We start from the raw sequence: 15167 nt of genomic DNA, 5'->3' as shown, positions 1-15167 counted from the left end.
CCTCCAAAATAAAAAAGGAAGTTATCCCATCGCTAATTATAAGGTATAAAAATTTAGAAGGCAGTGCCTGAACACTATAATTAAACTTTATTTTCCAAATTATATATATATGTATATATTTAAAATTTTAACTGCACATTTCTGATCATAAATTTGTTTTCTCTACATCACTTTAATAAGTTTCCTTGTGCTGTGAATAGTCTGTTTTGCACATATATATAGTGCTTGCAGACTTTAGTTAAGGATTAAAAGAGATGGGCAGATAATGCAACTTAGTCAAGGGCTTGAAAAGAGCATTATTCAGTAAATATCTGTCCTTACTCCTTAAATCTGCTCCCCTGTTCTGTTCTCCTGGATGTCCTTCCACAAATTCATATACAATCAGTGCTCATATGATTGTATATTCTAAATTTATATATACCTACTTGAAGGACTGAATACAGTAAAGGGAATAGATGAAACACATGTGACAATAAAACCCGACCTACAGTCTCTGCACTGCCCAATCCAGAAAGCCAAAGTACATCTGCAGCAGTCAAGGACAGTAAGGACTTGTCAGCTTCCCTGTCTGCAATTAAGACTAACCAGAGACAGCCAAATACACTCTTCAAACCAATCACACAGAATGTCCCACTTTTCGTTAGCCCGACTTCAGCTTCCCCATGCTGATAACTTCTAATCGGAGCATACCTGAAGCCTTCTTTTTCTTTTCCACTATAAAGCTTTCGCACTTGGCTGTCTTTGAGTATCTGCCTAACACAAGCGCTGATAGTCAACTTCTTTATCATAGCAAGCTGTGCATAAATAATCCATTTATTTTCATTTTGATGATCTTCATGTATTTTCATACCCTCTTCAGTTAAACTTTTCAGATGTTAACTTTGAATATTTTGGTAATCATCTTAATATTTTCATCTCTCCTTTTTTACTCTTATAACATTCTTCACTTGAAGCAAACTTCCACATTGTTATCAACTTGATATTTCTAGTATTTAATCCAATTATGTCAGTTTCTACTCAAATGTTTTAAATACTTCTTATTTCCTGAAAGGAACATCCAAAATGTTTCATGTGGCCCTAGGGATCTATGATTTGGTGTTTTCGCCTCTTTTTTTTTTTTTTCCATTTCTTTTTATTCCTTGAAATTCAACAGCACTGAAATACTCATAATTCCATGTTTATACCAAGACAAGCCAGGGCCTCCATTTCCTTTTCAGTTGCTCAACCACCATTTGCTTTAAATGATTTATCTTGATTTCACACTAACTACGCTAATCCATTCTTTCACTCTCAGTTCAATTGTTATTACCTGTGATAAACTTGCTTATTTTCCCCCAAGGAAATTTAGACCCTACGTAGAGTTTAAAGATCTTCACAGTAACAAATGATGTACATTTTTGGAGAGGTGGGTTAAATACTTGCACCTTCCCTAGATTTCAAATAATTAAAGAGAAAGCTCCCTTTAGAACATATTTGTGTATTCCCAGGGTGTGCCACTTGAGAAGCGCTTTACAGATAACAGTGGAAATAATTCAGGCATAAAAGAATGCTCAAAAACCTGTTGAATAGTCCCACCTGCTCTTTCTTTTGATTCATTCCAAACAAGTTTAGGTTTCTTTCTTATGTGGTGAATGATACTAGAAATTGTTCCTTTTTAAGCATACAAAAATTAAAGGGAAATCAAAAATCCATATAATCTAAGTTGCTACACAATTTTATCATAACCACATTTTCTAAATCCTGATAGGTTATCTTTAAATATAATAAAAAGAGTCAGAGAAGGTGAATCACATTTTATACATTTTAACACATAACTTCCCAAAAGAATATAAGGAATTTTTTTCTACAACTGACTTGACTGTAATCTTTTGGGAAGTTTCTAAAACTTTTATACATATTTCAAAACAATTTTCAGAGGAAATGCCTTGTACTTCATTACAATGTATTTAAAAGTGGTTAGCATGTTATGACAAAATACTCCAAAACTCTTTGAACACAAGTGTCATTAAAATTTGCAAACAGATTGTTGAGCCTTGAGAGAGATTGATGAGTCATCTCTTCAAATTTTGAGAAGGTTTTGATCTATTAATAAAAAGGTGAAATGTGCAAATAATAAAAAAACTATGTACATATGTTTGCATTTCAAAACACATATTGACTGTTCACTCAAACAAAATAACATAGAAAATAAGTTGGGCCAGATATATGGCTGACATGCTGAATTATAAATACCTGTAAAATATCCAGGACAATCTGTTTGGAAGGCAGAGGAAAACTTCAGTTTGCAACTTGAGAAAAATGTTTTAAATAAAAACATAGAGGGATTGCTCAGTTATAGGGGGATAGTTGAAACTTCGGATGTAGTCACCTAAAGGTAGTGTATAGAGGAGAAGAGTCATGGGCCAGCTTCTGCAGCACCAACATTTGAGGTCAGACATAGCCAGATAAAGCCTGTAAAAGAAAAAACAAAGGTAGAAAATAAAGGCTCATATTGCTTCTACTAAGGGTCACTGCACAGAGCCTGACGTACAATATCCTTAATACATCACCATAATGTGCACTAAATATATAATGTGTACAACTTAGTGTTACTCAAAATAACATTGAATATCACATATTTGAATATCAAAACTTTGAATAAGAATGAATATCAAAGAATACCTTCATTCAGCAATGGATTTTTGTTTCTTCTTCATTTTCCTATTTGTTCACTCAAACAAACATTTATTGAGTGGTGAACAAGTCAGAAAATATCTTTGCCTTGTGAAACTTAAAGTGGATTATGGATATTACACATGGAAAAAAGGACATGAGTAAATTTTATATAATTACAGATGCTATGAGGTCAAAATAACTTTAAAACTAAATAGAGAGTAGAATGCTAGTGGTTACGGGAGACGGAGTAGCAAGAGTTTGATTCCTTGCTTTAGGTAAGGCGGTCAGAGCATCCTCTCTGGGAAACTGATGTTATGACTAAGATCTGTGTGACACCGAATCAAGTTTGTGCATATTTAGAGTAAACATTCCAAGCAAAAGGAATAATTAGTGTAAAAGTCTGTCGAAGGATGAACTTGACAATTTCAAGGCTAGAAAGAGAGATGATATGGCTGAAGCCTAACAAAGGAGAAGAGTAATAATTTAATCTGAGGTCAGAGAGGTAGCAAAAAGTCAAATTGTACAGGACATTATGAACCATGGAACATACTTGAATTTTATTTTAATTTAAGTCGAACACTTCTGGGAAGAGTTTAAGCACAGAAGGAAATGTTTGAATGATTTTTGTTTTCATAAATTATTTTTTCATAATAAAACTGCCTGCAGCTATACTGAGAATGGACAATAGAGGAAGATGAGCACCTCTCTGAAACCCGTTTTTCAGGAGATGTGTTTTCCAGGGTGGGGATGATAACAGTAGAAACTGTAGTGGACAGTTGTATTTCTAATATATGTTAAATATTTCACTAAGTGTTGGAGAAACAAAAATGAGATGGGTAGCCATATACTTGAAATGTATGTAGGCCATCTAAAAAGAAAAATAAATAATGTGATGACTGCTCTAATTAAAAAAAGATAATGACATTTTCTTAAAACCTCTTGTTTGGAAGCTAGATTGATAAGAGTTCAAATACAAGTTCTGTAATTTATTAGACATGACATCTCACATGAAATATGTTTTGTTTATTTGAGATTGTCTTTTATGTATAAAAACATACAAGATTAAGTATGTCTTAAGATTTCACCTCTTTTCAACTCAGCATACAGATAACATAATCCCAATTAAAATCACAACAATCTATTTCATAGATATTAGCAAACTGATTCTAAGGTATATATAGAAAAGAAGACTGAACAGAGAATACAATGCTGATGAAGAAGAACAAAGTTAGAATGTTTATACTACCTAATTTCTATAACTCTGTAGTAAAATCTATAGAAATTCAGACAGTGTGGTACTGGTAAAGAATAGATACATAGATTAATGGAGCAAAATAGAGAACCCAGAAATAGACACACAAATTTGTCAAGTTACAAAGGAACAAAGGCAAGTCAATAGAGAATGTATAGTCATTTTAACAAATGGTTCTGAAATGACTGAACTTTCATATGCAAAGTAGAATAGAAAGATATGCATGCACACACACACACACACACCCCTACACAGACCTTACACTTTTACCTAAATTAACTCAAAAGGAGCATAAACCTAAGGTAGAACACGCAACTATAAAACTTCTAGAAGAAAACATGGAAGAAATGATGTGACTTTGGAACTGATGATGAGTCTTAATGTGTAAAACTAAAACCATTAACCAAAAAATAAAAAATAAAAGATAATTTACAATTTTTTAAATTAAAACTTCTCATCTGTAAAATATACTATTATAAAATGAATAGTCAAGAAACATAATGGAGGAATATATTTTAAAGGCAAATATTTAATAAATGTATCAGTCCAAAATATGCAAAGAACAATTAAATTGAACAAGAAGAAAAATAATAGGCAAAATAATATGAACAGACATTTTAGCAATAAATATATGCCAATGACAATAATCATATGAAAAGAGGGTCAAAATTATCTGTCACTAGGGAATCTCAAATTAAAACAACAATAAGATAACACTACACACTTATTAAGAAATGCTAACTTAAAAAATTATAATTCTTGTTGCTGATGATGATGCAGAACAAGGATTTTCATGCATTCCTGGAGGAAATGCAAAATGCTACTCCCACTTTGGAAGAGAGACTATCAGTTTCTAATAAAATTAAATGCAGTCTTGCCATGTGATCCCACAATCACCCTACTATATTTTTATCCAGCTTATTAAAATATGCATGTCCAGACAAAAAAATGCATATGAATGGTATTTATTCATAATTGATAGAAACAGGAAGTAACCAAGATGAGACACTCTTCAATAGGTGAATAGATAAACAAACTGGGGAGCACCCATACAATAGTTATTATCAATAAGAAATGCAAAAAATTAAACCATGAAAATATGTGGAAGAATTTTAAATGCATATTGCTAAGTGAAATAAGCCAGTCTGTGAATGCTATATACTGTATGAGTCCAACTACATGTCATTCTGAAAAAGGAAAACAATAGTGACAGTATATTAGTTTTCTGTGGCTGCACTAACAAATTACCACAAATTTGGCAGCTTAAAACAACAGAAATAAATTCTTTCATCATTACAAGTCTGAAATCAAGGTGTCAGGAGGGCTACACTCCCTCCAGAGGCACTGGAAGTCAATCCATTATTTACATCTTCCAACATCTGGTAGATCCAAACATTCTTTGGCTGGTGACCACATCACTCCCATGTCTGCCTCAATAATCATATTGCTTCCTTTTGTTCTCTGAGTGTCTTCTATCTGTTTGTTTCTCATAAGAACATTTGTCATTGGATTTAGTGCTCACCTGTGTCATTCAGGGTAGTCTCCTAATCTTGAGACTGTTTAATTAATTATATCTGCAAGATCCATTTTACAAATATGATAGTATTCACAGGTTCCAGGGTTAGCACAAAGACATAAATTTTAGGGACCGTGATTGAGCCACCACAAATAATAAATAGTGATTGTCAGCAGTTCAGGGAGAAAGGAAAGGTTGGAATGCTAAAGGACCAGTGATTTTTCTTTAGGGTTGTAAAACTGTAATACTGAAATGGTGTACATAAAACACTATGTATATATCAAAAATTTATAAAACTTTATGGCACAGATATTGAACTTTAATACGCAAACATTTTAAAAACTATGTTGGAGGATGGAGAAACCTAAGATGGAGTGAAGAATGTGACAAATCAATTAAATTGCATACAAAATCAGTGAATAACCTCACTGAAAGAAGTGAGAAAAACTAATTCTGACCTAAGGAACTTTTGAAATGGAGAAAGTCTGCAAAACTAAAGAGACATGAAGCTTTACATAAGCGCTGTACTTTAGTTGATAAAGTTGTTTCACATGGATTACGGGTTAACAGTTCTGACCACTATACATGTATAATGGAGTTAAACAATTCTGTAAGTGGATTACTAATTGTGAGAGCCAGGCTTCTTACTGTTGGAGTAGGATGTTACAAATGAGCAAGGAGAGGAAGCTAAATTGATCCATATAATAGTATATTAGAATTGGAGACTTTAACTTAAACATATCTGCTTCGTATAGGTACAGATGGTTACACATGGAAATATGTATAGATATCTTTCTGTACACTGGTTAGTAGACACACATATATTTCCTTGCTGCATCAGCTGAGAGGACACAGAAATCATGACACCCTGGTAGGAATGAGAACACTAGGACTCAGATTTAGGTTTCTAAATCTATTCCATAAAAAATAAACCAGAGCTCATTGGATAAATGGCCTATTCAATGACTGGGGCAGGAAATAGACAAGATCAACCTGGAAAATCTTGTACTGCCAAAAAGCAAGAACGTCCTAAAAACAGACAAACACCACCACCACCAATCAAAAAACCCTTTAAGTATGGGAAGACGTCAAAGTAGCTAGTACAAAAGTCAACTAAAAGAGCTCCTAATAACTAAATCTGAGAAAATGTGAACAATACAGTTGTATTGGATTATAACACAAAATATAAAATAAGCATCCTATCATTAACATTGACATAAATAAATATTTAACATATAAGTATACAAGGGAGAATAGACAAGTATCCCATAAAAAATGAATTTCAAGTTTATGTAGATACTCCACCAGTGAGAAACTGGAACATAATTATCCAACTTCAGTGTGGGTAACAGATAGTGACTTCCTTACAAAGAGTACAGTATGAGGAAAAGAGTGACTTTATAGTGGAGAAATCTGACAAATTGTCACCCAGGTGATCAACGTTAACATTGACAGGGATAAGTCATGTTGATAACATGTATTCTTCATATGATGTGACTCAAATGGCATTTTATTTCTGTGATCTTACTCCCAGCAATATATACTCCTAGTCTAGTCATGACAGAAAGTTCAGATAAATGTTAACTGAGAAACATTTTGCAAAATAACTGCAAAGTATTCTTCTAAAAGTATCAAGGTTATCAAAGTCAAAGAAATGCTGAGAAATTGTCACAACCAAAAGAAGCCTAGGGAGACATGATACTTAAGTTCAATGTGGTGTCCTGGATCAATTATGGCTGAAAAAGTACATTAAGAAAATATGTAGAAAATCTAAATTTAATGTGGATCTTATTTAATGGTAATGTACCAACATATCCTCACACTGAATAAGTGAATCATCCTCAAGAATTAAATACTATTTAATATTTCACAAAGAGTCAAGTCTCCCACTATTGCCAATATTGTCCTTTTTTATTGTAACCATTGTCTTTTGAAATCCAACATATTTCTAACAAAAGCCTTTGCAAAGGCTTTCACATTCTCCTCCTCCAAAAATTTCGTCTTTTCTTTCTCTGCAGTCTTAGGACACTCTGCTTTTAAGAACACATCATTCTCAAGATGTGTCATTTTTCTGTCTATGAGAGTGTGAACTTTTGAACACTGAGCTTCTTACAGTTAGAATAACACAGAGGTTAGAACATGAGCATTCAATCCAATGGACGTGGGATGCCATCATATTTATTCCATTTTTCCATGGATATTATTTAAAACCTTTGTGCTTTAGGTTCCTCACTCTAAAAATAGTACTTAATTATATGAATATTTTGAAAAGCAAATGAACTAATACGTAAAAAATTAAGAAAAGTCCTATTATATGGAATAAACTATATAGGGATTTGTCATTATTATTGTTACTATTAGAGCACATTATTATTGTCTTTGTTTCATTATTTACAGTAATACATATTATATATTACAGTAAGCAGGGGTTTATTGGGCATCTATTATTTTTCTTCCCAAGTTTAATAAACACTGTGGAATTAAATGCGGCCAGTTTATTGATAGTCATAAATCTGTGATGTGAATTTACAAAATAAGTTTAAAGAATTGTAAACTCCAAATCTCATCCATATAGTAGGATTTTCTGCCCACCCCACTAAAGCTGAAGGATTCCAATAAATATTTTCTTTCAGAGCATGAGTAATAGGAGAATGACAAAAGCTGTTACATAAACTGGAAAGGTTTCTATTATTTTAAGAAACAATATTGTTGGGAGTCTGACAAGATGCCCTTCACACAAAGAAAAAACAGTTGCCCCTTTAGTAAGACAAAATGTTAATTAGCCCAGAGACCCCTCGACTTGAATGTATGAGCTATCGGTATGGTATTTCATACTTCAGATGCATGATAAGTTATTTCAGAATATATAAAACAAGGGGCTGGGGCAGTGGCTCATGCCTGTGATACCAACACTTTGGGAGGCCAAGTGAGTAGGGTAGCTTGAGCCCAGGAATTCAACACCAGCCTGGGCAACGTAACGATAACTCATCTCTACCAAAAACAACAACAACAACAACAAAAATTAGCCCAGTGTGATGGTGTGTGCCTGTGGTCCCAGATACTCCAGGACACTGAATGGGAGGATTGTTTGAGCCTGGGATATTGAAACTACATTGAGCCAGGATCATGGCATTGCACTCCAGCCTTGGGGACAGAGTGAGATCCTGTCTCAAAAATAAATAGATAAATAAAAGAATGAATGAATAAGTAAACAAATATATACATACATGCATACATAAAGTTTTAAAAAATAAATGAAACATTTAATATCTGTCCTCTGGGTCTAAGAAATTCATAAACACAAGAATTAGAAGTATATAGAGGTTTCTGTTTTTATGCTAATATAGCAGGGAGATCATCACAACTTAAACATAATAAAATCTGCTTGCATTTCCTAAAATTCCTACATTAGCCTTGATTTCAAACACTCTTCTTCCCAGGGCAATATTAAAATGGCATCTTACTGAAGGTTCACAATTTATTTAAGAATTTCTTAACCTTCAAATTCACTAGCATTTTTGATATATATATATATATATATGGATAGATAGATATAGATGTATCTCAAAATATCTTTTCTAACATATCACTTTTACCCCTTATCAAGGTATGAAAGAATGTTGCAGACCAACAAGCAATCATATATCCACAAAAATGTTTTGATGTTTTTGACTGCTATCATTTCCTAGGCGCTGACAAAAATCACACATGGCAGTTAACTTTAAGATCTTCAGAAACACAAGCATCAGGTTCCTCCCAAGCTGCCTGTCTATTTGAAAACACAGTATATTCAACCAAAAGCAATTTTTTTGTGTGTGTGTGGCTGACTTTAACTGCTGTTCCTTTGTTCTATCAGAATTTTCTACTCTTGAAGATACACGTTGTAGTCTGAAAACCATCACCACATTGGTTCCTGTCATGTGTAGCATGGAATTCAGGAGAAACCACTTAAAGATTTACAAAGCATTTTAGAACCTTTTACCCTCTGATTAGGTTTGCGTATATTCACATTGCGATTATCCCAAATGTAATTAGCCTTTTCTGTTTGCCAGTTATCTGGGAAGATTTGCCAAATGCGTCCTGACAGTATTCTGACAGAAACTTGCAGCAGTTACAAATTATCAACAATAAGTTCATTTACGCCATAGTGTAATTCTATGCTACATTATGAATGAATGCTATTTATTCATATGATGGCAGAAACACTCTAAGGAATTTCTGTCAAAGAGAATTGGGTCATTATTTGTTGGAATGAAAAAGCCATTAGGAAGCACAATATATAAATCTCAACTAAGAAAAAATGCTTTTTTTGTCTCATCTCCATAACTTTCTACAGCTTAATGCAAAGCGAAGGAGATAATCAGCTCTTGAGAACGCATATCAATAGTAAAAACCAGTCATCCTGATATTTCGCAAAAAAAAGTGTATATTTATCTTTAAAAAGAGATGTGTGTGCGGATATATAATTTTTAAGTGAAGTAATTAAGTCACATGGTAAACTCATGGCGATTTTCTTTCCTTCCTATTAGACTGAAAAGGCTCGCCAGGCATGGTGGCTCACACCTGTAATCCTAGCACTTTGGGAAGCCAAAGAGGGAGGATTACTTGAGCCTAGGAGTTCGAGACCAGCCTGGGAAACAGGACAAAACCCTGGCTCTACTAAAAATACAAAAATTAGCCAGGCGTGGGGGTACGTGCCTGTGGTCCCAGTTACACAGGAGGCTGGGGCAGGAAAATAACTTGAGTCCAAAAGTCAAAGGTTGCCCTGAGATGAGATCACAGCATTGCACTCCAGTCTGGGAAGTAAAACCCTGTATCAAAAAAAAGAAAAGAAAAAAGAAAAAAAGGAAAGCCAATAAAAACTCAGCTTACAGATGAGCAAATCTTTCTAAATCTGCTGGTTATCTTTTAACAATTTATTTGAGTGGAAAAATAATTGTTTATGTTTAAACTGTATTGTGTTTGTGCAGTTTTCTTAAGATAATTGAAAGTAAGACACTTTATTTTATGTTAAAAATCCATAGGTTTAAACAGATTGGATGACTGGAAAATTTGGCACCAATAAAAATAGACATGGTAAAAGAACAAACTGTGAATGACCAGTCAACTTACAAAAATGTTCATACTTACCAGTAATCAAGAAAATGCAAGTTAATTTAACAATAAAATGACCTTTGACCTCTGAGAAAAAACAAGATGAAAATAAATGACTGTACAGTAGATTAGTATTATCTACCTATAGATTTATCTGTCTGTCTATCTTAGCACAGGATTTGAGACAACCTAGAGAAAACTACCTAACAATAACACACATATGCACTCCTATACACACACAAACACACGCACACACACAAACCAGCTAAAATATAAAAATGGAATAAATGTCATCACCCAAATGGAAATCTAGTTTTTATATAGAATTATTCTAAATGTATGGAAATACAATTTGCCTTTAGTGTCACTTTTTATTCTAAAAAGAACTGCTGCTTGAGTGATAATTTACATGATTTTTTTTTTGAAAGTTTTTAGTTTATTAATCTGCTTGTGAAAAATCCAAAATGGACACAGGTAGCCTTTACTGCAGCACCTTTACTCTTTCGGCTGTGATCCAATCTCCAGCTCACTTTTTGCCAGCACCAACATTGGCCTTTGCAGTCCCCCTGACCTTCTTCATTCTGTTTTTGCGTTCCTTTCGTTGCTTTCTTGAGGTCTTTTTCTTCTCATACAGGCCATGTCTTGCAAGTCTATGTTTGGGTTCATTTTTCTTTGCATAATCCAGGGAGTCATAAATCATGCCAAAGCCAGTTGTCTTGGCACCACCAAAATGAGTTCTGAATCCAAATACAAAGACGACATCCGGTGTGGTCTTGTACATTTTGGCTAGTTTTTCCCGAATTTCTGTCTTAGGCACTGTTGCCTTCCCAGGGTGAAGGACGTCAATGACCATTTGTTTCCTCTGAAGTAGTCGGTTGGTAATGAACTTTCTAGTGCGGATAGTTACGGTGTCGTTCATGATGGCTGCCTATCTTCGGACAGTCAGGGAGGAAAAGAGCAATTTACATGATTTTTTTAAAGGAGGCATTAGCTGAGTTTAATGTGAAAGAGATACTTAAATTCTAAGAAAATGAGAAGTATTAAAAGTTTCCAAGAGCACAATTATATAGGGAGTCTATTAATTTGAGTGCACCAAGTCAAAGGATCGATCCTTTGGTAAGGCCTCTATGCTTTATGTGGAACCTTCAAAATCAATAACCCAGAAGCAAAACCAAACTTGAAAGAGAACAGCCCTCATGAATTCTATAGCACATGTTCAAATCCATTATGTGATTAAGGTAATCAGGATTGCTAGCACCTCTACTCATATACAAGAAGTTAACAGAAATATTTAATGGGGTAATCCCAAAACGTATATAATTTTAACATTTTTTCCTATTAACACATAACAATAAAAAAGTTAGGCATATAATGAGACATTATTTGTAATGAAAATCCAAAAATAGTGAGCTTAAAAGGAACGCACATTGAACCCACATGCAAAATTATCAGATAGAGACTTCAAATAATTCAGATTAATACTCTCAAATTTTTTTCTAAAAATATTTTATTAGAGAGCAGAAAGCTCTATAAACAAGTAGAAATTCTAGAACTGAAAAACATAATACTTAAAATTAAGTTGCTAAAGGATAGACTTACCAACAAAAATTTATGTAAAAACATATGAAATAAAAATATGTAATTAAGCATTGCATATTAGTTTGCTACGACTGTTATAATAATAAAGTACCACAGATTGAGTGGCTTAAACAACGGGTCTTTTCTTTTCTTTTTTTTTTTTTCTTTTTTTGAGATGGAGTTTCGCTTTTGTTGCCCAGGCTGGAGTGCAATGGCGTGATCTTGGCTCAACTCAACCTCCGCCTCCAGGGTTCCAGCAATTCTCCTGCTTCTGCTTCCCAAGTAAATGGGATTATAGGAGCCTGCCACCACGCCCAGCTAATTTTTTTGTGTTTTTAGTAGAGACAGGTTTTCACCATGTGGGCCAGGCTAGTCTTGAACTCCTGGCCTCAGTGATCCACCTACCTCAGCTTCCAAAAGTGCTGGGATTACAGGCATAAGCCACCACGCCCGGCCCTATAACAGATATTTTCTTATGGTCCTGGAGGCTAGAAATCCAATCCAAGGTATTAGCAGGGTTAATTTCTTCTGAAACGTTTTTCCTCGGTTTTTTTTGCATGAGTATCTTCAAATGGCTTTTCCTCTATGCTCATCTGTGTCCAATTTCCTCTTCTTTTAAGGATATAGTTCATATTCGGTTAGGGCCTACCTTAATGAACACCCATTTAAACACAAACACCTTTGTAATGACCAGATCTTCAAATATAGTCACATTCTGGAGTATTGGAGGTTGGGGCTTAAACATATAAATCTGTGGGAGACACAATTCATCCCATATCATTTGTAAAAATAAGAGGATGGAAGATAGAAACAGAAAATAGACATGAAAAAGATATGGTCCTTAGAATCCCAGGAGAGGCAAGATATAAGAGAGAATATGAAATATTTGAAGATGAAAATAAGAGAATTTTCTCAAAGTGATTTAAAAGAAATCAAGCCACAAAATCAGGAAGCACCATAATATTCATCTGAAAAATATTTTTAAAAGACATAAGTAAAATTGTCATGATAAAAATATTAAAATCAAACTTATAATGTCACATTGACTTTAAAGGAGTAAGTATGAGAGAGACCAAAATCAATTGGATTATATCTTCAAGTTGTTGTTGGGATGGGGGGGTCGCCGAAGGAAGGTCAAGTTGAAATTCCATACCATGTAAAAAATGTTATTAGGGGGCCGGGCGCGGTGGCTCACGCCTGTAATCCCAGCGCTTTGGGAGGCCGAGGCGGGCGGATCACAAGGTCAGGAGATCGAGACCACGGTGAAACCCCGTCTCTACTAAAAATACAAAAAATTAGCCGGGCGCGGTTGTGGGCGCCTGTAGTCCCAGCTACTCGGGAGGCTGAGGCAGGAGAATGGCGTGAACCCGGGAGGCGGAGCTTGCAGTGAGCCGAGATCGCGCCACTGCACTCCAGCCTGGGCGACAGAGCGAGACTCCGTCTCAAAAAAAAAAAAAAAAAAAAAAAAAAAAAAAAAAAAAAAAAAAAAAATGTTATTAAATGGTTGAGGTTAAACATTATCAGGTAAATAAAACTTACTCAGACACAAAAGACCGGCATTAAAAGATATACTAATAAGTTTTCCTAACAGAGAAAGAAATCATCCCATATGGAAGTTCGGAGGTACAAGATAAAGACCAACAAAAATACATATAAACATTATAAATCTAAAAGAATATTGATTGCAAAAAACAATGTAACAATTATACTGGAATTTATGTAACAGAAGGTAATAGCATGAGTTGGTAGAGAGTGAAAAATATTATTATAATGTTCTAGAGTCATTCTCTTGCTGGGAAGAGGTAAACATTTGGACTTGTATAGACTCTGATGGATCAAAGATTAATGATGCAATCTCCAGGAAAGATGCTAAAATAAAAAGTAAAATAATGTATAATAATCAAGATAATAAAGAGACATTATGAGATAGAGAGCAAATAGTAGAATAGTATATTTAAATCTAAATGTATAACTATCCACATTACATGTAAATAGCCAATTTTTTCCAAAAGAAAGACAAAAGTTTAGATTAAAAAAATACTGCATTCTGCTTAAAAGAGTCAACTCTACATTAAATAAGAAGATTTATGCATAAATAAAAATATATTCTAAGCAAAATTAAACAACAAAATTGTGGTGCTACTGCAATACGGAAAAATTAGAACTAAAAAAAAACTTTGCAGGAGAAAAGGCCATTATATGCTAAAAAATAAATACCAGAGAGATATAAAATGTAAGATTTTTGAGCATTACAAAACCTCTCCTAAAATATATAAAACATATAGTGTCAGAAATGACCGGGCACGGTGTCTCACGCCTGTAATTCTGGCATTCAGGTGGATCTGACCTGAGGTCAGGAGTTCAAGATCAACATGGCCGACAAGGTGAAATCCTCTGTCTACTAAAAATACAAAAATTAGCCGGGCATGGTGGCATGTGCTTGTAATCCCAGCTACTCTGGAGGCTGAGGCAGGAGAATTGCTTGAACCTGGAAAGCGAAGGTTGTAGTGAGCTGAGATGGCACCACTGCACTTCAGTCTGGGCTACAGGGAGAAACTCTGTCTCAAAAAAAAAAAAAGGAGGAAGAAAGGAGAAAGACATATACCTACAATTATTTTGGGGGTATGTTTATGCACCTGTCTCAGGCTGTGGTACACAATATAGACAATATTATATTACTAAGAAAATATTTTCTCAACCAAATTTAACAATTGCCTGGTTGATTTTTATGAAAGACTGAAGTATGTGTGTAGTTTATAAGTTCTCAGGAAGATTTCCATATTGATAGTATCTGCATTATATACTTTTGAGAATGTGGTTTTTGACCACTGTGGAATTGGCAAGGAATGAATGACAGGAAACTAGAAAATCTCCATGTGTTTGAAAATTAACACACATATTTATAGCTCAAGTCAAGAAAGACAACATACTAAAATTACAAATCATTTAAAGTATATATTAATTAAAATGTGAAATTAACAAAAATACAGGGTAAAGTCAAAGTAAGGACTTGAAAAACATGCTTTTTTACAGGCCAATATGAAGAATGTACATTCAAAATATATTTGACAA

At 34.1% G+C, this 15167-nt stretch overlaps 1 protein-coding gene across 1 annotated transcript; it reads right to left on the bottom strand.

Moving 5' to 3' along the window:
- Positions 1-10942: 10942 nt before the first annotated feature.
- LOC126938252 (40S ribosomal protein S24-like) lies at positions 10943-11491 on the bottom strand. The gene has a single exon (XM_050762323.1). The coding sequence runs from the start codon at positions 11434-11436 to the stop codon at positions 11044-11046; it is 393 nt and encodes a 130-aa protein (XP_050618280.1). The 5' UTR covers positions 11437-11491; the 3' UTR covers positions 10943-11043.
- Positions 11492-15167: the final 3676 nt, after the last annotated feature.

The sequence above is a fragment of the Macaca thibetana genome, chromosome 16, assembly GCF_024542745.1.
Source record: "Macaca thibetana thibetana isolate TM-01 chromosome 16, ASM2454274v1, whole genome shotgun sequence".
In the NCBI taxonomy this organism is placed as follows: domain Eukaryota; kingdom Metazoa; phylum Chordata; class Mammalia; order Primates; family Cercopithecidae; genus Macaca; species Macaca thibetana.
Note: the sequence above shows the minus strand (reverse complement) of the source record. Positions and strands in the feature narration are given on the sequence as shown.